Here is a 27,547-nt window from a genome sequence, read left to right as displayed (position 1 = left end):
TATATTGAAACATAAATCTAATGCCACTATTTTTCCACGAGCAGAGCCAATCTTATATCTACTCTAGTTTCTTCGGGCTCTAAAGTCTTGAAGTGCAATGATAATACCATTTCTAATCCTCATGCATATAGTCAGTTAGTAGGTGCAATACAATATGATATTCTCATTCTATCTATAGTTCTATACCCAGTGCAGGATCCCTGCGAAGTGTATCTTGCAGTATCTCAAAGGTACCCTCTCCCATAACCTCCTTTTCACCGGCTCTTCAAATATTTTTGCAAGTGAGAGAGTCATTTTCTTTGATTCTTCTGAACATAAAAGGAGTAGACTTTTCAAACATACTTCCCTCATGAGGTTTTGCAAAAATATGTCAAGGATTCTTCTGAAGCACTTTACCTGTTTGTTATGCTTTATTTTATGATGGGTTCTCCTCCCTTCTCTCAAATAATGACTGATTTCAATTTCATGCCACCAGCATGCCATGGAAACTGAAACTTGTTTTATAATCAAATATCCAATAAGGTGATCAAAGTATCAAACTCCTACTTCATTTTTCTAAAACAAAGAGAGATAAAAAAATACAATGAGGCATGGGCTCGACCTCCTTGCCAATGAACATACCTTGGATGTGTTAGTGTGAGAAAAATGACCTGTCGAAGGCTTATAATAAATGAAGTGCATTAACACTAACTTCTTGACATGAATACATGAAAAGTGGAAAAATGAAATGCTTTTTGTGGTTTGAGACTTTGAGTATGGTTTTTTAATGTTACCAAAATACCATTCATTAATGGGCATAAATCAATGAAAATATGAAGGGTAATTTTGCAAATTGACATATCTATTCGGATCTAGGACGCTCCATCGGATTGTGGTCACGGGTCAAGATCCAAAATAATTTCAAACCTTATGGATCCCATGGACGGACATGATCGAATCCTATCGATTAACGTTTGGATCACACCAAAACTATCTATGGTTTCTTTAACTATTTTATTTTGGGCAGTGATAAATCGACCCCCCAAAATGATAAATCGACTCCCCATGTGTCTATCTCTCTCCTCTTTCTCTCTCTAACCCAGAGGAGAGAGAAAGACACATGGGGAGTCGATTTATCATACTCCCCTTTATTTTTCAAAATTTTCTGCAATAAACCATACAAAATATAAAAAATTCAACATCTCCTGAAATTTTTCCTTTGCTGAAAAATTATAGTGACATATATTTGTGACCATTGTTGTCGCCCATCAAATGAATGGTTTGGATCATCCTAAAAAGTGGGCCCCATTGTACTTTCTGAAAAATACCCCGACTTTCCGTTCCCACATCAATATAAAACCTCCTGTTATGTCCTAAGCCAAGATTGGAATGCCGGCCAGGAAATGTTTTTCTTAGGAAAATGTTTTTGGTTTCCAAAATTTACAGGTCTTTCTAGATAAAAACTAAGTTCTTTATTACATTTTTTTTTATGTGTAATCAAACACTGGAAATGCAAAAGATTTTGTAAAAGTTTTTCAAACTTTCCCAGGAAATTCTTGTAATCCAAACCATCCAAACAGGGCCCCAAGATATGCAATTAATGATATTTCAAGACAAGAATAAAAACAAAACAAAAAAAGAAAAGAAATAAAAGTGAGAATTTTCTTCTCAGGCCCTATTTGGATTCCAAGAATTTTCTGGAAAAGTTTGGATAGGAAAAATATTTCGAAAGTTCCTAAATTTTTTTATACAATAGAAAAGATAAATTGAACGAACCCAATTCAATTTTTACATAGAGGGACCTTCAATTTATGATAATATCCCTCTAAATTAATGACACTCATATCATGCACATGCCCATCTTTTCTAATGCATGACAGTTCTAAACACAATTGACCCTAAGATTTTGTTCCATGCAAACCCACAAATCCATATCAGATGGGTATGCTCTCCTCCTCAAGAACGCACCTTTTCTATTCAAGTTCAAACCAAGTAATACCTTTGTTTCTACAAAAACCAATGTGAAATTCGGTCAAATGATCCATGCCCACTTGATCAGAACCACTCAAACTGACTCCAACCTAATTCAAAACAACACTCTTGTTAATTTATATGCCAAATGTGGGCGGATTTCATTGGCACGCCGTCTGTTCGATGAAATGTCTGAGAGAAATGTTGTTTCTTGGAGCACATTAATGGCGGGATATTTTCATAAGGGGCTCTCTTCGGAGGTTCTCTCATTGTTTGTATCAATGAACAACGGGTTTTCACCGCGTCCAAATGAGTATATATTTGCCACAGTTATCTCTTCTTGTGCTAACCTTCAAGCTTTTGAAGTAGGTATACAATGCCATGCTTATGTATTGAAGTCTGGATTGGTATTCTATTCATATGTTATGAATGCACTTATTTATATGTATTCTAGATGTTCTGATGTTGAAGGGGCATTGAGAGTTTTTAAGACCATGCCAAGAGTGGATAGTTTTTCATGTAATTCATTGATTTATGGGCTTATAGAACATAAATATTTCAATGAGGCATTGGAGGTATTGAATAAGATGGGGAATGAGTCTGTGGCATGGGACCATGTCACATACACGACCATTCTCGGTCTATGTGCATGTATGAAAGATTTAAATTTGGGTCTACAGGTTCATGGCCAAATTTTGAGAAAATATGTTGAGTTCAATGTCTATGTTGGAAGTGCAATCATAGATATGTACGGCAAATGTGGTAGGATCGTAAGTGCTAGGAATGTTTTTGATCGGTTGGTGGGCCCAAATGTTGTCTCGTGGACGGCAATCATGAGTGCTTACAGTCAAAATGGGGGCTTTGAAGAAGCACTAAAACTATTTGTAGAAATGGAACTAGACGGAGTTCGGGCTAATGAGTTCACTTATGCCGTTATGTTGAATTCTTGTGCGGGTTTATCTGCACTAAGGTATGGAGATCTATTGAATGCCCACATAGAAAAGATGGGTTTTAAGGCACATTTGATTGTGGGGAATGCTTTGATCAACTTGTATTCGAAGAGCGGTAGTGTTGATGATGCAGGCAGAATATTCGAAGGCATGCTTTATCGAGATGTTGTTTCATGGAATTCAATGATAGCTGGTTACGCTCATCACGGGTTTGATTCCGAAGCCCTGGAAGTCTTTCGACATATGTTAATCGTAGGAGAGGTACCAAATTATGTGACTTTTGTTGGGGTGCTGTCTGCTTGTGGCCATCTGGGTCTTGTGAGTGATGGGTTCTACTATTTGAATAATTTGATGAAAGATATTGGAATTACACCTGGTGTGGAACACTATACTTGCATTGTGGGGCTTCTGGGTCGAGCCGGGCTTCTAGATGAAGCTGAGAAGTTTATGAGATGTACACCTGTTGACTGGGATGTTGTTGCATGGAGGACACTTCTTAGTGCTTGTCATGTCCACCAAAATTTTGGTCTAGGAAAGCGGATTGCAGAAATTATCCTTCAATTGGATCCTGTTGATGTAGGAACATATATCTTATTGTCTAATATGTATGCAAAAGCAAAGAGGTGGGATGGAGTTGTAAAGATTCGAAAGTTGATGAGGGGGAGAGATATCAAGAAAGAACCTGGAGTGAGTTGGATTCAGGTAAAAGGTGACACCCATGTGTTCGTTTCTGAAGATAGGAAACACCCAGATTCGAGAAGGATATATGAGAAATTAACAGAGTTATTAACAAAAATAAAACTAGTAGGATATGTTCCTGACTTTGCTACTGTGCTACATGATGTTGATGATGAGCAAAAGGAAGAGTATCTTAGGTATCATAGTGAAAAGTTGGCGATAGCTTTTGGTCTTATTAGTATGCCTCCTGGAGCACCAATCCATATCATTAAGAACCTACGGATGTGTGAGGACTGCCATATGGCTGCAAAGCTCATTTCAAATGTCACAAACAGAAAAATAGTCATTAGAGATGCCAACCGGTTCCACTGTTTTGAAAGTGGATTCTGTTCTTGTGGGGATTACTGGTGACCTTGAAGGACTTTACAGTATGTGAGCTATCTATGGTTTATCTTCGTGTTCGGATTTAGAATGCCCTTTGGCTGTCATATGATCTGAACTAGTTCCCGAGACACGGTAAGTGTTGCTACTAAACTATGGAGTTTGTTGTGGTTGTTCTTTCCTTACGAATTATATGATGGTTTCCAATTAAGTTGCAAGGGTTTAGATTCCGCAACTACCTTCTTGAGTTGAGCAATTTTCTTTTCATCATGCAGGGTTGATTCATTTCATGGAACTCAGATTGAATTTGCTGGTCCTTACAATGTTGAATGATGACAAATCAGCTTCCTGTGCAGTCCAAATGCTCGATACGTCTTTTGGGAATCCTTCTTATTTGGATGCCACGTAAGAGCCTCAACTCACAATTTATTTGAATTGTTCTTGATCTTCTTTTGAATCCCAATAGCACAAGTTATTTGACTGTTTTTTTCTTTTTTTAAAATGCTACGATTTAGCTGTAAGCATATCACAGTCACGGGGACAAGGCGTCCCACCCATATAACACTTTTGCAGAAAATACACCACTGAAAGAATCCCAACCTTCCTTTTTCTTGCCCCTCTTGAAGCATATAAAGCCTAGCTAAACACATGAAGGAGCAGAAACTGCTGGACATAAACTAGGAGAAAACAATGAACTCAAAAACTCTGTCCACCATAGTGAAATCACAATGTCTGATATGGATAATTTCAGGCCTTGCTTGAATCCATGAAACTTTACTAGATCCAAATCTTGACCACCATAATGAGATCACTGATCTGCTCCTCCTGATTGATTCCTGGTATCATTCTCCTTTGCACCTATATTATTACCAGTTGCGCCAAGAGGGTGTTATCACCCCTGATTGCAGCACCCCCTTGTGCCCTCCATTATGTTTCCATGCCCTGCTGTTTGAATGTTTATCTCTTCCCTTTCTGCACCATCCTTTGTTAATTTATCCGCCTCTTCATTCGTAGATTTACGCATGTGTTGAAACTTTGGTGCAATTATTGCTACAAGGTCTCTAATTTCTGAAATGAAATTCGCTAATGCCCACGGGTCCACCACCTTATTTCTCTCCCAAGAAATTGCATTTATTGATCTCCTTCAATGATCAAATTACCTGATCAATGTTCTACGAACCATCACAATCCCCATAAAAAGGCTTTCGCTCCTGCCTCATTTGTAATTGCACACACCTACTGGGCCTGAGCATGATAGAAGGAGGCACCCATTTGAATCCCGAAACAGTTCACAGATGCCCGCTCGTCCCGTGTTTCCTTTTGAACTTCCATCAATGTTGAGTTTAATCCACCTACTTGAAGGCGGGCATCTTGGTGTTTCCTTTTTATTTTGCTTTCTTTCAAAGATTACTTTCTTCCAATTCCGTTGGATCTCCCCCACAGTATAACGTGAAGCCTTCTAGTTGATATTAGTCCATGCTATGAGATCAGATTTGGTATCAAGCGCTAGTCCCTCAGGTACGCCTTTTTTCTTTGAAGATTTGTTTGTTTCTCTCTTCCCAAAGTTGCCAAATTATAACGTATGGTACCGATCTCCACATCCAACGACCAACATCCCCAAACGGTCCTCCACTTCACTCCAATACTATCGTCTTGATCGATATCTGGAGAGGCATTTCTAGCCCAAAAGATCTTACCGTTGTCATCCATAACTGATGGGCGAGAGTACAATGCACAAGAAGATGGTCCAAAGATTCTTCATTATTTGAGCTGACGACACACCAACTCGCCAATTGTACTTTCCTCCTTTTTAGCCTGTCACATGTGTTTATTTTTTTCCTTGCTACCATCCAATCAATACCCACCACCAAGTTATTTGACTTGTTTTTGACCTTTTTTAACTTCCAACTCCTAGTGATTTTGTTGAGCCTGTATATTAGATGGAAGCCACTTTCTGTCACAACCATATCAAAACCATGAGGTTGTGGGTTCAATCCCGGATAAATTATGCAGAAAAAAGAGAATGGTCGATGTTGCCCATGTCGAAATATGTGTTGACTGACTAGGGACTGGTTGGGTCAGTTCGGATTGGCTTGGACCTGAGTTCAAAATGCATGGTTTTCAGTTGTATGGAAAACCAACTGAATCTATAATCAGATTGGCTTATTTTTTGCATGATTGCTGTTTTTGTATGAACTTGTCCAGCTCGAAATCGGTAATCAAAAGACCGCTTCCTAAGTGTTTTTAGACGTTATTTCCATTCTGTCATACCCTGCTGTGCTCTTTTGATATTTTCAGAGCTTTAATATTTGAGAAATAAATTGTCATTATTCAACTTGTATGCCGTAAATTGTCATCGTTGATTCAATGCTATCAATGTACTATTATTATAGGATACCACAACAATACAAATTTCGTGACCTGAAAGCACTCAGTGGTGGAGGGGATCTTATGCCTCTTAAGTTTCAGATGGGAAGGCATGGTTGATTTGGGTTCAGAGGATGATGCAGTTGAGGCCGCCAATCAGTGTTGGCTTTGCTGAATGAAGTACCATCGTACAATAATCCTTAAATAAAGGTGAACCCGGAAAAGGTTAGCTGGTATATATTGGTTTGGTTGATTATAGAAAGCGTAAATGGCGATGGTTCGATGGAATCCCCATATAAAAAAAGAATCACCATGGTATGTAACATTGTATTTTAAAGCTTTCTTAGCTATGGTTTTTATTTCTTATTTTAGCTGTCTGATTTAATCAAACTTTAGCAACATTAGTAATTTATGTTGGAGAATTCGAGGGCACTGTGATAGAAAACAGAAACTAAAGACTGTTGCTTCAAGGCGTGATATCACTTTCTTTAAGACAAGATTCGCTCCCACCAGTAGTGTGCAAAGGGGATCTGCGAATTGCCTCCAAGATACAATGCAGCCTAGTAGGGAAGCCCTGATAAAGTTTGATGACGCCTCGCACTAGCGGAATCAAACCCGAAATGCCCTTCAGAAATTTCAAGTCTTAGAGAAATTTCCAGATATTGTTTCTGCAGAAGAACAGTATCTAGAATAATAAAATAAAAGAAAGCAGTATGTAGAAATACTTGGGGAGTTTGTAAGAATGTAGAAGTGTGTTTAGAATCTGTCAGAATAGCAGAAGGAAATTGGTAATTCGATTTTGTTATTAAATGACCGAATTCTGCACATTTTACAGACCACAGGTGTCTTTTCAGTGTGTAAAACACCTCTACAGGGCACCTTTCCAGAATGATTGAAATCTAACTGTTAGATCGCACCCATTTGATATTGAACGGTCCTGATCGATTTTAGAGGTGACTGTTGGTTTGAGTAAAACCTCTCTCCAACCCCGTCATCGTTAGATCAATTATCTATGGTGCGGATCACATTCCTTGACTGTTGGAGTGCGAAGTGAGAAGTGCAAAGTGCGCCTAAAAAAGCGCCACTATGCGCCCATTGCCCACGCCTAGCGCGCGCGTGCGAACGGTGCATTGCACTGTCCCGCGGGTCCAACCTAATGTGCAATCAACAAGTATTAGAGAAGTGTAGTGCTTTATAAGCCATTCTCTTTTCTTTCTCTCACTCGGTACGGGATTATCTTTTCAACTACACTTCTACATCCTTTTGTAAAAGCAAATCTTTCCAAGAAAACAGTTTCTTTTTCCCAAACGCTTTTGATAAAACATTTTCCAAAACACTAAAACATGAAAAATACATGATTTTGAAAAAACCAAAATCACTAACAATTTATTCATGATAAAACAGTATGGCAAGAAGGGCTAAGTTGTCCTTAACAAAATGTATACTCTTTCTAATTAACTATTAAAGGCTGTCACAATCACAATTCCTCAGAAAGCTATCAACATGTGTAATCAGAAGGGGCTTAAGAAAGTGAAGGGTGCCATTATCAAAACATGGGTGTGCGCATATCATTTCCCAAACTAATGTCTTTGTGTTTTTTTAGCACGATCACTTGCAGCCTAATCTTAAATTATAATGTTGCTGTTTTTATTTTTGCAAAACTGATGCGAACAAAAAACAGCTTTGCCAGTTGGATATCACTGTTCTAGCTGTGATTTGTCCAGACAAGTTCTGGTAACTAACTACAGTAATATCCTTGAATCATTAAAATACTGTTGGTTAAATTGAAATGGTAACTTGAAGCCTCACTCATTTGAAAAATGGTCAAGGAAAAGAGTTTTCAACACATAACATTGGATACGCAGCCATAGAAGTTACTTTAGTATTACCCATTCTTGACTTACATAATAATTTACAGCAGTAAAAAAATATAAAGATGCAATGATTTATGTGTTACAATTTGGTGGTTACACCTACAGGCATAAACATACAAGTTTTGTAGTTTATGAAGTATTAGAAATCCAATTGAATCAGAGATTGACTGGTTGAACTGTTTCATAAACCCAGTTGAATTTATGAAAGATTCAAGTGAACCCAGTTGAATTAATGAAAGATTCAAGTGAACCCAGTTGAATTAATGAAAGATTCAACTGTTCACTTTGAGATTATCCACCAATTCTTTTTCTAATTTCTCCTGGACCAGGGATTTATTTTAATAACCCCCCAATCCTCAGAATTTCCCTTACCCTTCTAAAAATCCTAAAATGTTCCCTTCACCCATCCATTTTGTAATTTTCTTTGATCTCCCTACCCTTGAGCAGTTAAGTGTAACCAACATGTTGAAATCGTCAGGACAAATCAAATCCGAATAATTAACAAAAAGACAATTACTCAAGCATGCAAAGCTATCATGAGTATTTGTATGGTTCCACCCACGTACACAGGCAAGTCAAATATCTCCACTGTGAGAAAGAAGAAGAAGATTACAATGATATCTCCCTGACCAATCTAATACCAAATTAGTTCATATATGTTGAAACCCTTTCCTGGATCCTTATGCAAACCTTCCTATTCTCCTCTCTTGTTTTTCCACACAGGCGACCTCTCACGACTCCATCCACAAAAACCCTATTCACGATTTTAAGGAATTGTCATTTCGCATTCTCTTTCCTAGCCAAAGCAAGAAACTACATGAGAGAAATCTCAATTACCTATGTATCTCGTAGTCAAACCAGGATAAGCATTTTTGGAAAGTTTTATAATTGTTATTGAATTTTCTAGGCAAGACAAAACCCAATAATCTCTACCTATGCTTATTTGTGGCTGCTTTGAAGATTTCATGTTGATGTCTCTACTTATTTGTTCTTATCGTAAACATCTTTCAGGATTTTGAAGCACGAGCTACACACCATCAGTACACAGCCAACACACATATGTAGCTGCCCCGAGTCAACTTGTCTGGTCAACTTTAGAGAGAGATCTTGACTTGTACTCTCCTATCACAGGAACCAACACTTTTATCATCTTCTGCCGCCTAAAAACTCATCACATCAGTTGGTACTTCAATTGTAAAGAGACCCTACATAAGGCCTTGTTATTCACTGCCCTCTGTTTCCAAGCACCCATTGAGGTCATAAGAATATTGCTAGCCACTGCATTTCCAGCCATATGATATAATATGCCACACTTCTCTCCTTTCATTAGAACCATGCAAGCACATGTGATTTTCATAGTTCCACCTATAAGTAACTACATCCTTTGGAGTTGAAACTACTGAGGGATATAAGATACCACTCTACCTTTAAGACATACGTCATAAAGTACAAATCATTCTATCAAGAATCTTGATATGCATTTTTTTTTTTTGAAAGTTAGAATCTTGATATTCATTGCCCCAATGCCCGTGACGTTACAAGTAGTCTCATCACCCAATGACACTACACTTTCCCTTCTCTCTTGAAACCTATTGGATTGATCTATCCCAATGCATATATAAACGGAACATCTGGAATTTGGAATCTATTCATCAAGAGAAGTGATACTACCCATGGAGACTTTGGGGATATCTCTAACGACCTGTTTTTTTTCATTCATCAATAGTACCACTGTATAATCAGAACTGTTATCACTCTCCTATTTGTAAGCAAATCTTGGGTAGTTTTGGTTCAAGTGACCAAACTCCTCATAACGATAAGTCGATAACATTGGGTGTCTTTCTTGCTAACTCTTGATCTCAACCTAACTAGCCCTATCAAAGGACATTCCTATGTGATTTATTATAATTCCAAGTAAATAGCCCCATCAAGCTTGACTGTAGTAATTTGAAGACTTGGGTTTTCATTATGGACACCCATGGCAGACTCACAACCAAGACCACTTATAAAATTACATAGATTGCTTGTGACTGCTTATGTATATGCTTTGATTTATGTCTAACATCTTTAGGAAACAACACATCTCACCAAGACCCTTAGGATGTTGCACCATGGATAATACTCTTCAAAGCTTCCAAAGCAATAAAATCATCACAGGACACACAAATTCAAATGTTTATTTTTTTGTTAAATTTTTGGTCATTATCAATGAATAAAATGTGAAAGGGGAGGAGGGGGTGGTCAATATTCCTGTCGGAGAATCACCACCATGATCTCAAAAGTTGCCTGACTACTTGAAACCAATTTCCTCCTTTCTATAAAATTGAAACAATGCAAAATCATACTAGGCAAACCCTTTCAAACAGAAGCTTTCATCAACGAAATGATCCGATTTGGCAGATCTATTTTCAGGAGTAAAATGAGGATTTCATCATATATACCTGGATTTAGAGATTTTTAATGCTCCTAAAAAACACATGAAAATCTCTTAAATCACCATCTTTTAGGTTTTGCTATTCTAACCATACAGTTGCTTACACCAGTCGTAACTCGTGCGGTCAGACGGAAAAACTCACAAACTTAAGGAGCTTTGGTCGTCAATATCCTTTTATGATACCAAACTGAAATAGTTGATCATTGGAATATGTGAGAGAGAGGGGAGATAGGAGAAAGAGACTTTTGGGGAGGAAGGGAAAACACAAACATATGAACATATGAACCTCTCACGATTCCTAAAGGTATTAATTATAATAACAAGGAGATAAACAGACTACAATGACCTTAAAAGACGTGGGCTATTACATCACTGTAATTCAATAGAATTAACCCATGATCTTGACTACCCTCATGATTGAGCTTCCTCCTTATCTCATTTGATAGGAGCAATGTTGTGACTTCTTCAAGATTCAATGTATGTTTCCCGAACATTAGTGTTATCACCATATTTCCTATGAATTAGTAATTTGTGCTTGTACAATTGACAATCCAAATACATTATATTAGCGATGCTCTTCGACATATAGATTATCTCAAACTTATCCCATAAATTCTGTGCTAATTGTTCTTTAATAACGTTGAAAATAATGTTATTGAGGCCATTGACTCGATGTGCTCCCCCAGCTGTCAGTCTTCTTCTCTGGTTTAGCATCTTTTTCCATCATCACCTTAGCCATGTCCTGTTGAATGGGTATGTCCTTCACCCTTTTCTTTCAAAGAGTGAAATTACAACAACCTTCCAATATCATACGACTAGTTTCTTTCTCCGGTCTCGTGCTTCTGTTGGGACGAGAGGTCTGGGAGAGGGGTGAAGGACATCTATTTCCTCAATGTGATCAGTCTTGCTTATCAACAACCTTCCAATATCATACGACTAGTTTCTTTCTCCGGTCTCGTGCTTCTGTTGGGACGAGAGGTCTGGGAGAGGGATGAAGGACATCTATTTCCTCACTGTGATCAGTCTTGCTTATCCTAGATGGATCCAACAACCTTCCAAAATCATACATAAAAGTTTACTTAGTGGTTATCGTGCTGTGAAATCTCTATGGAGAATGTCCTGAATAATCTTTCTAACTATGTCGTTTTGAGATTCGGTCAGATCAATAGCTCTGATAGCAATTGTAGAAATCTTAGGCCAAATCTGATCCGATAACGAGCAAAGAAATAAGAAAATGACAATAACACAAGAGCGCAAAAATAGCATGAGCATTTATGTGGTTTGGTGTAAAAGCCTACATCTATGGAGGAGTTGAGAAATTCAACTCAGAGGAAGAACGCTACGATTACAAGAGTTTCACCTCGATCAATCTATTACAAAATAGATCGACCCCGAAACCATTCCCTAAATCTCTTTCAAACCTTCACACTCTCCTCTCTCATTTTCCCATACAATAGACTTCTCACAACTCCACAGACACAAACCTTATTAACAGCCTTATAGAACTCTCAGATCTGTCTCTTTCTCTCTTAGACAGATCTCTCCTCTCTTAGACATACTAGGAAATGACAAGAGAGAAATCCCAATTGCCTACTTATCTCATATTCAAACAAGGAGATATATCTTTACAAAACAGGACAAAACCCAACCAAACACCTGTGCAAACTCAACCTTAATTTTTATATTACTCACAAGGTAAATATCTGTTGAAGTTCAGAATCATTTTTGAGTCCTCACTACAAGAGCAAAAAAGGAAAACAAACAAAAAGATCAGCAAAAACTTCTTTCCATGAATTTCAGAAACTCATTGAAATCTATCTGGCCATCTAGGTTCTCATCATAGGCTTTGATCATCCTTTCACATGCGTCAACACTCGATCCTTCCATGAAACCTAAATTGCATAGAACTCTCTGCAACTCTTTTGCATCAATGAAACCATCTTTATTCTCATCAAACACACAGAAAGCCTCCTTTACTTCCTCTAAGCTTGGTTCCTCATCCTTAAACAAGACAGAAAGATCATCCAAATCCAAAGACTCCTTAACTTTCTCGCTCCCCGAGTTACAAAAGATCCCCAGCTTACCCATCACCATCTCTACATCTTCTTTGCTCAGCTCTAGACCTCCCTTGCCATTGAAGCAAAGTTGATGACTTGAAATAGTATCAGTCCTCTCATCCATTTTTGATTTCTTGATCTTACTCTCACAGTATATATTAGATTTCGGAGCGAAAAATTTGACTTTCGATTGAAAAAAAGACAGGACTATTAAATAGAAGTTCTTGCATTTGATGACCCAATTGAGAATTTTGTGAAAGAAGAGAAACCCTTCAAAATCAGCTAATGAGAAAGTGGATGACATGGTGTTTGATGATTTCGTCTCCATTATAATATAGTAGCTCTGAGAGAAGAAAGAAATGGGTTGATGGGTTTTTAATGAGATGCTGAAAATGGAATGTTTTTAGGATGAATGTGAGGGAGGGTATTTCTTTTATATATTGGGATTGCATCAAATAAAGCATTCAACTGGGAAGGTGCTTGTATATTGCAGTCTAATGCGGTGGAAATGGTCTTCTGAATAAAGAAAAACAGAAAGTCATTCTAGGAAGCTTCCTTTATATTCTGCTTTAGTGAAGTGAGTCTAACGGTTGGAATTTCCAATGAAATTACATGAGACAAAAGAAAACGTTGGCCTGCCTTTTAGTTTTCTGTGGTTGTTACATTTGGGCTGTTGTGGGCACAACAAAACTTGACTCAGGTCGGGGTCTGGGTCTGAGGAACTTTCCTCAGATCCCCTATAATAGCAAAGAGTGTGGGAGTGTGGAAATATCAATTCCATGCTTACTTTTTATTTTCAGAAGTAATTGATATTTCCACACTCCTTGCTATTAGACTATTAGCAAGGGGTCTGAGGAAAGTTCCCCCGACCTGAGCCAAGTTTCGTTCGTGTGGGGCTGTGGGCATATATTTTCAGAAATAGATGTTGGGTCCATTTTTTCCAAACCTTTTATTTCTTGTCCTCCAAGTAGATAGGTCTGTGCTTCAAAGATCTTCTCCATTGGATGGTCCTAGCCATTTAAAATTGTTCAAAAGTAGACGGACAAAAATCTCCACAGATTGGACGGTTTGGATTGTCTGAACTGGAAGAGTTATGGTGTAAAACTTGATAGTTTGGGATTAGCTATCCAATTTGGCAGAAAGCAACTTCGCAGCTGACTTTTGCATGACACTGGCTCAACAAATTGTCTTGTTCATTTAATTCATCTTAGGTGGTTGTTCCATGGTGCAAAAGTCAGCAGCAAAATGGCTTTCCGCGAAATTGCCTAGCAAATCCCGAATAACACGTTCAAGGAAAATGCTTTCAAAATCGAACTGTTACGGAGATAAAACTGATGGGTGAAAAAATACTAAAATTCCCATCAAAAGGGTTAAATTTTGTTTTTTTTCATTTTATTGGTAGGGAAAAATAGCCTCTTGGCTACCAACAAGCTTCTTCTTGTCATCTTGCTACCAATTCTGTCTCGATTTTTTGTTGTATTAGTTATGCTTTTAAGGTTGTCTATCCAATTTGATTCATGGCCAGCTTTGTTTCTTTTGCTTTTGTTTAAGAGCAATGCACGAATCAGTCTATATTAGACCAATTCGTTTACCAAGTTTAGAGAAATTAAATGAGAAAACCTTCTCGGACTTGTTCTTAGCCACCAGGGACCAAGCATACGGAAAGAGAGGAAATGAAAAATAGAACGGGACTACTAAGGTTGGGAGACAACGGTCTTGTAGATATGATGCATGTTTACGCCTTGGATGGCTGACCTTTTAGGTTTGGTGGATTGAGACATGGCCTGAGTCTTACCTTGTTCCTAATTGGATTTAGCTATATGCGCAAGATGTGTAGAGTCGTGTAGGGCTGCAAATGAACCGAGCTGGCTCGCGAACATGTTTGGGTTCGGCTCGGGCTCGTTCGTTTACTAAACGAGCCGAACCCGAGCCCAAAAATTAGGCTTGCCAAATAAACGACCCGAACTTGAGCTCTGTATAGTTCGGCTTGGAAAAGCTCGCGAGCTCTTTAGGCTCGGTTCATAAACGAGCCGAGCCGAGCTTTAAAGCTTAGATTATGTTTGCTTTTTATATATAAAATAAAAGAATGTGGGTTGTTTATCACAAATGAAAGTTTGGCGGAGTGGTTAAGGTGTTGGATTTAGAGGGGGGGCTTGGGTTCAAATCCCATTGATGTATGTTTTTATCATTCTTAAGATGAGCCGAGCTTAAGCTCGGTTCGTTCCACTTAACGAGCCAGGCCGAGCTTTTTCGAAAACTAAACGAGCTGAGCCGAACACCAGCCTTCATAAAAGCTAAACGAGCCGAGCCCGAACACCCCAAAGCTCGGCTCGGCTCGGCTCATTTGCAGCCCTACTTGAGTGCTCGAGTACAGTACAGACTCAGAGGGCTGGGAGGAGCAGCAGAGTGTGACTAAAGACCTAGCCTTGTCTATAGATGGCTCTATTTGCTATGCAAGAATTTTGGTCTTGCCGATTCATTCATGACATGGGGTTCTATGCCTTGCACTATTGGGTTGTGAGACATGGATGACCTATGCGGCATGGACATGCCTCTCACTTGGACAGATTTACTCTGGGCGTGCGAGTCACGTGTTCATTTTAAATGCTCCTAGACTAGAGGAGGTTCCCTCGTCACTCTGATCCTCTCAACTCATACTACAGGGAAATCTACTTTTCTGGACTGGGTCTTCCTTCTCGGAGAATGTGTGAGTTCATTAACATATACATAGAGAGACAATGCGTGAGTAGTGTTGTCCTTCCAAGGCTTTGCACTATGGTAGGCTTGCTTTAGCATATGGCATGTTAGGACATCACATGACCTCATTGTTTTATATGATCAAATTTGGGAAAATGATATCAACACTCCAATGTTTTGATATCACGCTCTACTAGCTTGTCTTTTAGCATTTTAAAGGCTGTTAGTTCCCAAAAAGCCTTGTCTTTTAGCATTTTAAAGGCTGTTAGTTCCCAAAAAGCTCTCACAAGCCCATTAGATAATAAAAGACAAGCAACGAGAGCGTGGATATCAAAACATTGAAGTGCTGATATCATTTCCCTCAATTTTTATAGGCTAATCAATATAGTTGTTGACTCTTTATGTGAAAAGAAGTCTTTTTGTAATTCAAACTTACAATTGGGTGTTTTTAGTAATTTTATGTATGCTTTTGGGCTTCCCTCCAAAAAGACTAAAGTCATGAGAAAACTTTAGTCCTAGATGGGAAGTGTGAGAGGATGAGAGTGGCCATATATATACTTTCACTCTCTTAACCTTGTAAATGAGCAAGAGGTTATGGGGATCCTACGCGCACGGATCGCCCACTTGGGTCCGGTGGGCTTTTGATCTTACCACACGCGCGCCGCCCGGCCCGGCGCGGCCGGCCGCGCGCGTGGACCTAAGGCTTTTCTTTTTATATTATTTATTTTTCCTTTTAACGGTCAAGAATTTATTTATTTTGTTTTAATTCTTTTTTTTACCGTTTGAGATTCCTTAATCGTGGTTTAGTGACCGTTTGGAAAACGTCTCTCACGCACTAAAAGAGTGAGACGTTTCATCATAACGGATCGATTACCTTTCTATATAAATCGGTTTTAGAGAAAACAGAAGATCATCCTTGACGGATTCTTCTTCTGCTCTTTCTCTTCTCTGGCTTTCTCTCTGGTTTTCTGCTCAAGGCTTTTGGCAAATATAAGCGAGTTCTTAGGCATCCGGGCTGCGTGAGTGCACACCCCTGGAGCGAGAGTTGTTGTATCCTGGAGGCATACGCCGAGACGCCTATCTGCACCGTTGATTCGTCATAGTGGGGGCGAGATTTGCCTTAAGGACATCGAAGATTCTTCGTGCCTCAACTCGATAAGTGATCTAACGATTTCTTTTTCCTTCACAGATTATTATTGTAGAAAATATTATTAGTAATCTCTGTCTTCAAGTTGTGAGATTAATTTCTTATAAGGTATTTTTTCGAATCCTAAATTACAGATTTGCACATCAATTTTTTCTAACAGTGATTAGTGTGCGACCCTAGATACTTCATCCAATAACAACAAACTTTAAATGATGTTATTGTAAGCTAAGCTTCATTTTATAGTTTAGCCCTTCATATAAAACAAGTCTTTACCCGTACTTGTATGATGGTGGAGAAATTAACCTTCATTGTCAATCAACATGTTTTTATTTTCTTTGTTCATTTCGCCTGACATGTCTAATGGTGGATTTGACCTCCATCTCCACTAATTGTGTAACCACCAAGAATTATATGGAGACCAAAAGTACGACCAGATGGAGAGCCCAACGATGAGAATGTTCCTTACGTGCAAAAAATATTACTTTTTTGCTGATTTTCCTAAACTTGAAGAGATGGATTAGGGCATTTGTGATCATGGTTCTAAATTTCGACTGAAACCGAAATCATACATACCCGAAAAGGTCGTTTATTTTAACTGAAATTTCGGTCGAAATTTCACCTAAAAATCTCGATTTTATTAATTATATATTATCTTCCGGAAATTTTGGCTGAAATGACTGAAATTTCAGCCGAAATTCTGTGCGAGATAAAATATTCTTTTATTCGATTTCATCCGTCCGAAATTTCGGTTTCGGTGAGGGCCAAAATGCATTCCGAAGAAGCCGAAATTTGAAATCATGCTTGTGATGTTGCAGCCTGAACCCATTTATCCTGTCACTTGTTTGTGCTTTTGGTCTCCCTAGCATTACTCTTCCTTGAATGACTCAGATTATAATCCTGAAAACAGGTCTTTTAGTCACAACCATATACGGAATAGTGAATTAGCTGATTTCGGCCTTAAAGTTATATCTTCCAACTGAATTCAATATTACAATTAACCACGCGATGTGCCAAATTGAGTAATGCAGCTTCAAAACTTCATATTTTTGTGCACTATAGAATCTTGAAGCATACTTTTCATCACAAAATTAAAGTAACACCTCTTATTTAGCAGAAAGAGAAAATTACATAGAAACAGTAAGATCCTAGTGCCCAACATTTCCATTGCGATCCGGCCCTGAGTAATCCATCATCGTCACCTGAAAACCCAACAAAAGCAAGAGGAAATTTTTAAAATTTTAGCTAGAAAAAATTGCTGAAAGATGCAAAATACTGGTTAGAGAAATAGATTAAAAATGGGAAATTCACACCTCAAGTAGATTGAAAGGAGCTGCGTTCTCAAATATCATTAATTTTCTCCCTAGTGCTAATCAAACAAAGGGAAAAGAGTCTTAGGGACAATAAAGAAAGAAGAAAATTATGAACTATAAACATAAAGCAAAGAATGAAAAGAAGAACATATATACCTTGAAGGAAGAAGAGAGAGAAAACAACTAGAACCAGAAGAAGCATTTGAATGTAAGATCGACCCATGTTCTCTTCGGTTTTTCTTTGAAATGGGTTGTTCTCAAGTTCTATAAATGGAAAAACCAAAGCAAATAGAATCAGAAGACCCAATATCTCTTCATATCTCTTCAATTTGTACACTTACTTGATTTCAAAGTCGCCCTCCATTTCAACCAACCATTTATCAGACCTGGTCACGAGACTCACGACTCACGACACAATATTGTAAGATTCATCAACCCAGATGTATTTACACGCCTTATTTTTTTATAGTGACACCCCCCTTATAAATGGGAGAAATTATATGATGGGTGGAAGCACTGGTAGCAGACCCGTAGTTTTCAAAAAGTATGGTACTGCCCACTCCATAGGATGATCCAAACTGTCCATTTGTTGGGCCACAACGTAAATACGTTGTGCCCCAAAAATCACTTACATAGGATGATGCTAGCCCTCCGATATATTGAAGTTTCCATATTCTGGTGATTGAGATTGCGGTGTGAATTGCCACTCCTCCTGCCTCCGATCTACAGATCGACTGAACATTATGTAAACTTCAATATATCGGAGGGCTAGGATCATCTTGTGGAAGCGATTTTTGTTGCACAACCTATTTAAGTTGCTGCCCAACAAATGGACGGTTTGGATCATAATATGGAGCAGGTCGTACCGTACATTTTTTAAAAATACGGGTTCATACGCCCACCCATCATATAATTTCTCTATAAATGGATGGTTGAAATGAAAATAGGCCAACGGTTCAAATTCTACTCTAATATCATTTCGAAATGGACGGCTAAGATGATTATCTAGATTGGGTCCCACTTTAAAGAAAATTTGAATTTACATATAAAATATTACAATAACAAGTCTAAAGTAAAAGAAGAAAACCAGGGCAAAATCCCCCTACAAAAAGCAGTCTAAAGTGGAAGAAGAAATGCAGATCAAATGTTCTCGGTTTCAGCGCGTCTATCTAGAGAGGGAAGGTCTTGGTAGCATACCCTATTGACTTGTTCTATTTCCCCCTTTTGCCGTGTTATGGTTGATGGAGTCTTTGAATGGCACCAAATTGAGTTCTTGTTTGGTGTTGTAATTAAATCTTATTCGCAAATGGGACACAAAGACCTCAGTGGGAGACATAAACTACATCATTTCTAAGAAAATCATATGATTGACGAATAATCATATTTAACTTCAAAACCATTTGTCTATAAGATTACAAGTGAGCATCATGTGTGTATGGACTAACATGATTAATAGATAAAATATGAGCTTTTATGACCTAGTCTTTATGAGGACATACTGCAATTTTGCCGTGAACTTTGTAGGTTTTCACATTGTTAGGCAATTTCAACGAAAGCCATTTTCGCGGCTGCTTCTTTCTCACATGCAAAAAGCCAGCCGCGAAATGGCTTTATGCAAAATTGGCTAGCAAATCCCTTTTTATGATGATCTTTGAAGGACTATTGAAAATTGAGAAAAGTACCGAATGCGGGTAATGATTGCAAGCATATCGAACCATAATCTCTTTGGGTTTTCTTTGAAATGGGTTGTTCTCAAATTCTCTTAGGGCCCGTTTGGATGCTGAGAAGATTTTGATTTGGATTTCTCACATTTGCAGCCCATTTTGTGTTGTGATTTGGATCCTGATCAAATTCTTGAATTTCCAAATGAGCCACTGACAGTGAAAAAAATCAGATTTCCAAATATGCTGTGAAAATAAGTCAGGAAATCCACATATCTGGCAGTTTCCTTCACCCTCTTTGCTCCTCAACCTCTCCCCTTCAGTAGGAATTACCCCCTTACCTCTTTGTCTCCCTCAACATCAGCTGGCAATTCTATTCATTTTGTATTCAAAACTCAATTCCAAATCCAAATACAACATATCAGGTATCCAAACGGGCCCTAAGGCTCTGTTTCTTTCGACATAAAATTGGACATATAATTTGTTTTATGTTCAATTAAAACAAATTTTATGTCCAATTTTACGTCGAAAGAAACAAAGCCTAAATGGAAAATCCTCGTTTTGGAAAAGCCAAAGCAAATAGCAAAAGTTCAAACTAGAACACCCAATATCTCTACCATTTGTACACTTATTTGATGTCAAAGTCGCCTTTAGTTTCAACCATCCATTTATCGGACCCGCTCATAAGACAATCTTGTAAGTAGACCAGGCAAACGGGTAACCCGTGCGGGTACCGGTACCGGCGGGTACGGGTAAGAAAGCCCGGCGCGGGTACGGGTAGCCTTTCATGAACCCGGAACCCACCTGGGCGGGTTGGGTATACCCGCGGGTAACTCGGCAAATTTAAAGAAGAAATTATATATATATATATTTACCAAAAGAAATTATATGATGAATGGGTGTATGAACACATAAAGGTGGTACGTTGGATGTACAAGCCTTGATATTTAATCCAACAGCAACTTCTTAACAAGTCAGCTGTTGTTGGATCAAATATCAAGGATGGGATAATGAGTACATGTTTATACGCCCATTCATCATACAATTTCTCATTTACTTTAACAAGTGTTTGTTTTGGTACAACCAAAGATACCAGTCACCTGTAATGGCACTGATTCACAGGAACTTGGGACATTTGAATGAATTAGGAAAAATAAAAAAAGGATGCCACTGTTTCACCATATCTTACATGAAAAACAACCAAATAGATATTTTTTAACACTTACGGGTAAACCCGCAGGCACCAACGCCCGACCCAGACCCACAAAGTCTATTGCTTTGCTTGTTTTGTTGGCTACCCACATAGTCTATTGTTAACTGTTTAGTGTTTAGGCCTTAAGGATAAAAAGTTGAAAACCGAATGGCAGGTAATCCGCGGGCACCAGCGCCCAACCCAAACCCACCATTTGTTGGGCCAATACATAAATAGGGTTTGCCCCAAAAATTATTTCTATAGGATGATCCTAACCCTACGATCTATTGAATTTTCCATAATGTGCAGTCCCTCTATAGATCGGAGGTTTAGGATCATCCTATGGAAATGGTTTTTGGGGCACAACCTATTTACATTGTGGCCCAACAAATGGACGGTTTGGATCATCTTATATAGTAAGTCATACGGTACTTTTTGAAAAATACAGCTTTGTACGGCTACCCATCTTATAATTTCTCTATAAATGGATGGTTGAAATGCAATTAGACAAAGGGTTCACATTCTACTCAATTCTTATTCAGAAATGGACGGCTAAGTTGAAACGAAGATTACCTAGATCGGGTCCCACGACAATGAAAATTAGACTTTACATCTAAAAGAATACAATAACCTGTCTAATGTAAGAGTAGAAAAACAGGGCAAAACCTCTTTGAGAGTCATAAACCATATCATTTCTAGGAAAACCATAACCATATTTACTTCCAAACCATTTGTCATTTACAATACAACTGAACAACATTGTTATCATGATCTTTCAAGATTGCTAAAGGGCTAGGACGATAATTAATTCCGCACCCACTATAGGATAATTCGCACCACTTAAAAGGAGGGTATGTGGCAGACTTTTAATGCTTTTTTTTTATAACGTTAAAGTGGTGCGAATTATCCGACAGGGGGTGCGAATTTATCATCAGCCAAGGCTATTGAAACATTAATTTGCGAATTGAAAAGTCATGGTTGTGGAGTTAATGATTAGTCCTTCAGGGGCATGCTAATCATTATCATCATGACCGTGTGGCATTCGTCCAACGATACAATGCCACCCAGATTTAGCCTGGTTCAGCTGGCCTAGTCTTGTACCTCAGACAAAGACACTTGGATACTCAGCAAGGAAGCACACGAGCAAATGAAAAGTGCGTTATTACTTTACCTTCTAGGGTTGGATCCTAAGGTTCTGGTTGAATACAAGTAGAGTGGATGTGTAAGTGGATTGGATGGGGGAGACCAGGATTAGGAAACCTGGAACTTATCTGGTCTTGGTGCTATTTGTATATGTTTGATTTTCAGGTATAATACAGGTAGAATAGAGCATTGGATTAGTGGTATAAAATCACTTGGAATTAATTTCGGTGAGAAGGGCATTCTTGGAATGTGTTTTATAAGACCACTAATGAGGGCTTTTATCTTTAGGTGGGGGACTAGTTTTCTTTAGCGTGGTTAAGAGCTTTTCTCTACAAGAAAAGGAGTTTTTTCTCTCCAAGGGTTTCTTCTTCTTCTTCTCTTGCAAAAGCTTTATCCAAGGTTATTGGGTTTCTTTTATGGTGCTTTCGAGGTTGTGAAGACATTGTAAATGAGGTTTTAACCATTTCTTTGTAATTTCCCATTGTTCATAGTGATTTTCTACTTGCTGGATTGCCTGTGGAGTAGGCCAAGTGCCGAACCACGTAAATCACTTGTGTCTCTTGCTCTCTTGTTTTCTTTATTTATTTCACTACATACTTGTATTGTTGCTTAAACTTGCTTGAGCTAATTCCATGGGTTGCCAGTGGCTATTTGTTATTGTTTTCTTTGAGTAGTCTCTGATAACCGGATTTTTAGCGCTAGGTTCTTGCCGGAATAAATGATATCAAAGCAACCGGGTTTTGCACACAAGGTATTTGTGAAATTGCTTGAGAGGCAAAGTTAAAGAAGATGGCTAATCATTGGTTTGAGGTGGAGGAGTTTGATGGAAAAAGAATTTTGAGTTGTGGAAATTAAAAATCCATGAGTTGTTATTTCAACATGGGCAACATAAGGCGTTGCATGGAAAAGATAAGAAACCGGAATCCATATCAAGTGACAATTGGGAGGAATTGGATTTGAATGCAAGATCTACTATTCGCTTGTGTCCAACGAATGATGTTTTATTTAACACAGCGGGAGAAAAGACAGCCATCGATCTATGGGCTAAGTTGGAAAGTTTGTATCAAAGAAAGTCTCTGACCAATCAGATTTTCTTAAAGAGAAAGCTATAATCTTTGGGAATGAATGAAGGCAAAAATATATTCGAGCATTTGAATATCTCTTCTTTAACACAATAAATAGGAGGCTCCTAAAAATTAGCCGTCTTACCCATCCGAATTTCCTAAAGCTCTGATGGTGATCTCCAAAAAACCTTCTTTTGCTAAGTTTGTGACCAAACTAGCTTAGTTGTTTCCTTTACTTCTTTCAATTAGGACTTTAGGAAAACAGAATTAACTAATTTTAGGAGTTTCCTCAATTTAGAATTATCCATGAGGAAACTCCTAAAATCTCTCTTTCTCTGTCTAATCCAAGATCCAATCAATTCCAAATAATTAATTCGAATAGCACCCCCCTAAAATTGATTTGCAACTAAAACCCCTCTTGGCCGAAAGTTAGAAAGCTCTAAAACGAATTTTGGGTATTCAATATCCAGTTTGATAAAAACACCCCTTACAAAACATAACTCAGATTTGATAATGGCACTCTCTATAAGCTTTACAAAATTTAAACCTAGCTTTTTAATAAAAATACCCATTGTAAAAATAAATAAATAAATAACTTCTTACGTACGCTTTGATACCAACTAATGTAGGCAGAAGCGTGTGGAAAGGCGAAGAACACCGTCTTCAAGCCGTTGGAGAAGAAGAATACCGTCTTCTTCGATAAAATCCCTTGAGTCCACAAGGAAATAAGATAAAACCTTGAATCCACGAGGCAGAGAAAACTAAAACGAAACTTTATTCCATCAAAATCTGATTTTTACATACACAAAACCAATATTTATAAAAAATAAAGAAGAATCCTACTCAACTCTATCTCTATCTCTAAGGATAAGGATAAACATCATCTCTAAATTCTATCTCAGTATTCCTAATCCTATCCAAACTAACTAAAGAGAGAGAACGTCCTACATCAGATCATCCCCACTTGAAAGAAACTTGTCCTCGAGTTTAGCTCTAGTTACTCCTTCCTGAAGCATGATGTCGTATACTCGTAACTTAGTGCACATTGTATGACTAGTACCCATGTCCACAGCATCGTATAAACATTAGTCTTGATAATAATTTTTAAAAGTAATACGGCGTTGTGGCGAAAGCTTCTTATGATTCATGAACTTGAAAGCTTCATATGATTGTTGAGGATCTTCCTTTCGTGTCGGCATGTATAAGAACTCGCAGGCAAACAGATCTCGATCATCTCCCTGAAGATCTAGCTCATGATCGCCATATGTCATCTCGCCACTTTCTTCTTTGAAAAATTCTTCTTTAGGCGAATCTGGAGGTGTACATGAGCTCCATTGAATGATTCGGGCTCTTCAAGCGCGTTGGATCACATTAGTGGCACACTTGATGCATATGTAACTGTCTTGGACAATCTTCCGATGATGCAAACTTTGAATCAGAATGACGGAATCGATGTAACTTTTATATTCTTTTCTGGTACGGTACATGCAGCATGCCTTTTGAATTAGAATACACATGGCTTTCTTCTTGGCACGATCCTTGGCCTTTTGGGCTTTCACTCTCTTGACTTTAGCCTTGATCTCCAAAGATTCTTTATAAGTAACTGGTGCAAATTCTCTTATGAAGGGATCACAAATTTCATACCAACAACTGAAGGGCGGTTGACGCGATCTATATCGTTCTCGTTCCATCTTTATTAAGAAAGATTTGGCGTGAAGGCCTATAGTAACTCTGTCACACTTAATCGTCTCTTTTTCGCTTATGCCATATTTGTCTCTACAGTCCTCAATTGCGCCAAGCACTCAACTTCACAATTATCATATCCAAAAAATGGTGGGACTAATTGTAAATCCATGAGGTTAAGGATAAAAGGAAGGAAAAGGAGAAAAATGAGGTAGAAAGGAATTAAAAGGCTCAATGGGCTCTTATTTGGGAAGGAATAGGGATTTGCGAAAATTATGGATGGGCTAAATCTTAGGGCATTTAAAAGATTTGTTGTGCCTCTAAAAGAAAAGGGAACCTGATGATTTCCATTAAGCGGGTAAGGGGTGATACATGGGGATTTGCAGACTTGGGCTAATGCTAAATAGGGAACTAGTGAGGGGTCAGGTAGAATTTGGTCGGTGAGAGGTTAATATTTAGGCCATTATTTAGGAATTAAGGTACATGGGATGGTATAAAAAAAAAGGGACTTGCAGGTGTTACTTTTTCTTTCTTCTTCTTCTTTTTTTTTATCTTAGCCCTTTTTCCAGGAGATGACAAGTCTGTGATGTCGGAGAGGAGATGACAATTGGCTGATTTTTGCAAGGGTTTGTAGGGTTTTACTCTTGGTTCAAGGGAGATTAAAAATGGGGTGCGGCTATTTCGTTGAACCAGAAAGAGAGGATGGGCTACATAGGTGAGTTTGATTCTATCATCAAGATACAAGAAATATGCGGTTAGGATCGATTTGAAGGGGAAGGCTGTTCTGTGCCTATCAATAAGGCGAAGATGGATTCAATCGGCCAAAAATCAAGGATGATTTGGGCCTAACTGAGAAAAGGTTTCGGGTGAACCTAGGAGGGTTGAAAACAAGATCAAGGTGAGTTGAATTTTTTTTTTTTTAAAATGAGTTTTTGCTTTGGCTAAAGGAAAGACGGGCGGAAGGGCTGGTTTGGGTTCGGTGGGCTGAGAATAAGATTAAAGGGCTGGTTGCTTGGGTGCTATGTTGGGAATAGGAAGATAAGATGGCGGGCAACATACAAAAAGTGCAATGACTTGCATTGGGGGAGCGTCTTTGATTGGGTTGAGGTGGTATGGCAAGAGGGGTTTGACGGCTGGGAAGAGACGGTGGCTCAGTAGGCTGAAAACAAGAGACAAATTAAGCATGGTGATAAAATACTTGGGTAAAGATCAGTGAATTTGAACTTATAGCAGGAAAGGATGATTGAGCCAAGCGGGTTTGATTCGAGGATAAGCCTCGCTCTGATACCAACTTACGTAGGCGGAAGCGTGCAGAATAGGCGAAGAACACTGTCTTCAACCCGTTGTAGAAGCGGAATACCGTCTTCTTCGATAAAATCCCTTGAGTCCACAAGGAAATAAGATTAAAATCCTTGAATCCACAAGGAGAAGAAGCAAACAAAACTTTATTCCATCAAAATCTGATTTTTACATACACAAAACCAATATTTATAAAAAAATAAAGAAGAATCCTACTCAACTCTATCTCTATCTCTATCTCTATCTCTAAGGATAAGGATAAACATCATCTCTAAATTCTATCTCACTATTCCTAATCCTATCCAAACTAACTAAAGAGAGAGAACACCCTACATCAACTTCCCAATGGTGGGGCAAGGTATTACATCTGTATTAGGCCTGACATCGGATACACAGTAGGGATGCTTGGCAGATACTAGATTAATCCTAGGATGGATCACTAGATATTTGAAAATAATGTTTTACGGTAACTGAAGGATACGAAGAATTACATGTTTATATGGAGGAAATCAAATCACTTAGAAGAGATCTGAATTCGGACTCGGAATTTACTAGGTGCCTCAATTCTTGGAAGTGGATACCGGGGTCTATCTTCCTACTTGCTGGAGGTACCATCTCGTGGAAAAGCTTGAAGCAACGGTTGAACACTTCTTCCACTATGGAGGTTGAGTTCGTTGCGTACTATAAGGGGACTATGCAAGCGTTATGGTTGCGAAATTTCATCACAGGTCACAAGATAGCGGATTCCATCTTTAAGACGTTCCTAATTTATTGTGAAAATTCTGTTGTGGTATTCTTCTCTAACAATAATGAGAGTGAGAGTCGTAGTAAACACATCGATATAGAGTTTATTCAAGCTATAGAGAAATTTGTGAATCACTGAGTGACTATTAAGCACATTTCTACTCTTTAGATGATAAAAAATCCCATGAGGGGCTTTTGTCCAGGTTGTATAAGGAACATGTGGATGCTACGAGACTTGTTATGTTTACTACTTAATTATATTTATGTTATTATTGGTTGCAACTTAAGGTTGATGATTGTTGTTATATATTTTATATATATGCATTTTGTTATATATAAATTGTACACATTGACGTATGATTAGACTGACTATCCATGAGGAGAGATAAAGGTGGACCCAAATGTCATTAGGAGCCTATTAAATAAAGTACTAAACTACATATAAAGTGAACATTAGTGTGAATTGGTGTATGTAATACATAGAAGGTAACATATCCGGTTGGAGGTGTGTGCCCTATGATCCGTACATTTGAGACACAATACAAAGGTGTACAACAAGGACAAAAATGATGACATTTCCAAAACTTGTATGGCCATGTGCCTTTTCAAAATAAGTATCTGAAATTCGAAAGTTTCTTTTAAAAAAAAAAAAAAACTTATTTGTGTGTTAATGTGGACAGAGTGGGAGAGTGTTGGGGTTAATATTTGTGTGGCACACATGGACCCACACACTTGAGTTGGACGCCCAAGTCATTCTAGAAGAAATCCACTTAAGAGTTTTAATAAAAGTGGAGTTTTAGTGATAATTTTCAAATTATCTTCTATTTAATTAAAGAAATTCACAATTAGAGTTATGGTCCGGTTGGAGTTTTATATCTAATTAAATTGGACTCTTCCCTAATCTGAGAAGGAAATG

The 27,547-nt window shown here is 38.2% G+C and overlaps 1 protein-coding gene, 1 long non-coding RNA gene and 1 pseudogene across 2 annotated transcripts; 1 reads left to right on the top strand and 2 right to left on the bottom strand.

Moving 5' to 3' along the window:
• Positions 1–1,745: 1,745 nt before the first annotated feature.
• On the top strand, positions 1,746–6,477 carry LOC143890744 (pentatricopeptide repeat-containing protein At5g39680-like). Its single transcript, XM_077395424.1, has 3 exons — positions 1,746–4,094; positions 4,235–4,364; positions 6,353–6,477. Exon 1 carries the CDS (start codon positions 1,893–1,895, stop codon positions 3,987–3,989), a length of 2,097 nt encoding a protein of 698 aa, XP_077251539.1. The 5' UTR covers positions 1,746–1,892; the 3' UTR covers positions 3,990–4,094; positions 4,235–4,364; positions 6,353–6,477.
• Positions 6,478–12,297: 5,820 nt separating this feature from the next.
• LOC143890743 (putative calcium-binding protein CML45 pseudogene) lies at positions 12,298–13,197 on the bottom strand (annotated as a pseudogene).
• Positions 13,198–17,621: 4,424 nt separating this feature from the next.
• LOC143890534 (uncharacterized) lies at positions 17,622–18,147 on the bottom strand. Its single transcript, XR_013255198.1, has 3 exons — positions 18,002–18,147; positions 17,846–17,901; positions 17,622–17,734 (listed from the first exon to the last, which is right to left on the bottom strand). It is a non-coding gene; the product is annotated as an uncharacterized LOC143890534 (long non-coding RNA).
• Between the last annotated feature and the right edge of the window lie 9,400 nt (positions 18,148–27,547).

This window comes from Tasmannia lanceolata, unplaced genomic scaffold (assembly GCF_043159265.1).
Source record: "Tasmannia lanceolata isolate RefF3 unplaced genomic scaffold, GAP_Taslan_0.1 ptg000013l, whole genome shotgun sequence".
Classification (NCBI taxonomy): Eukaryota; Viridiplantae; Streptophyta; class Magnoliopsida; order Canellales; family Winteraceae; genus Tasmannia; species Tasmannia lanceolata.
This window is presented reverse-complemented; position numbering and strand designations above follow the sequence as displayed.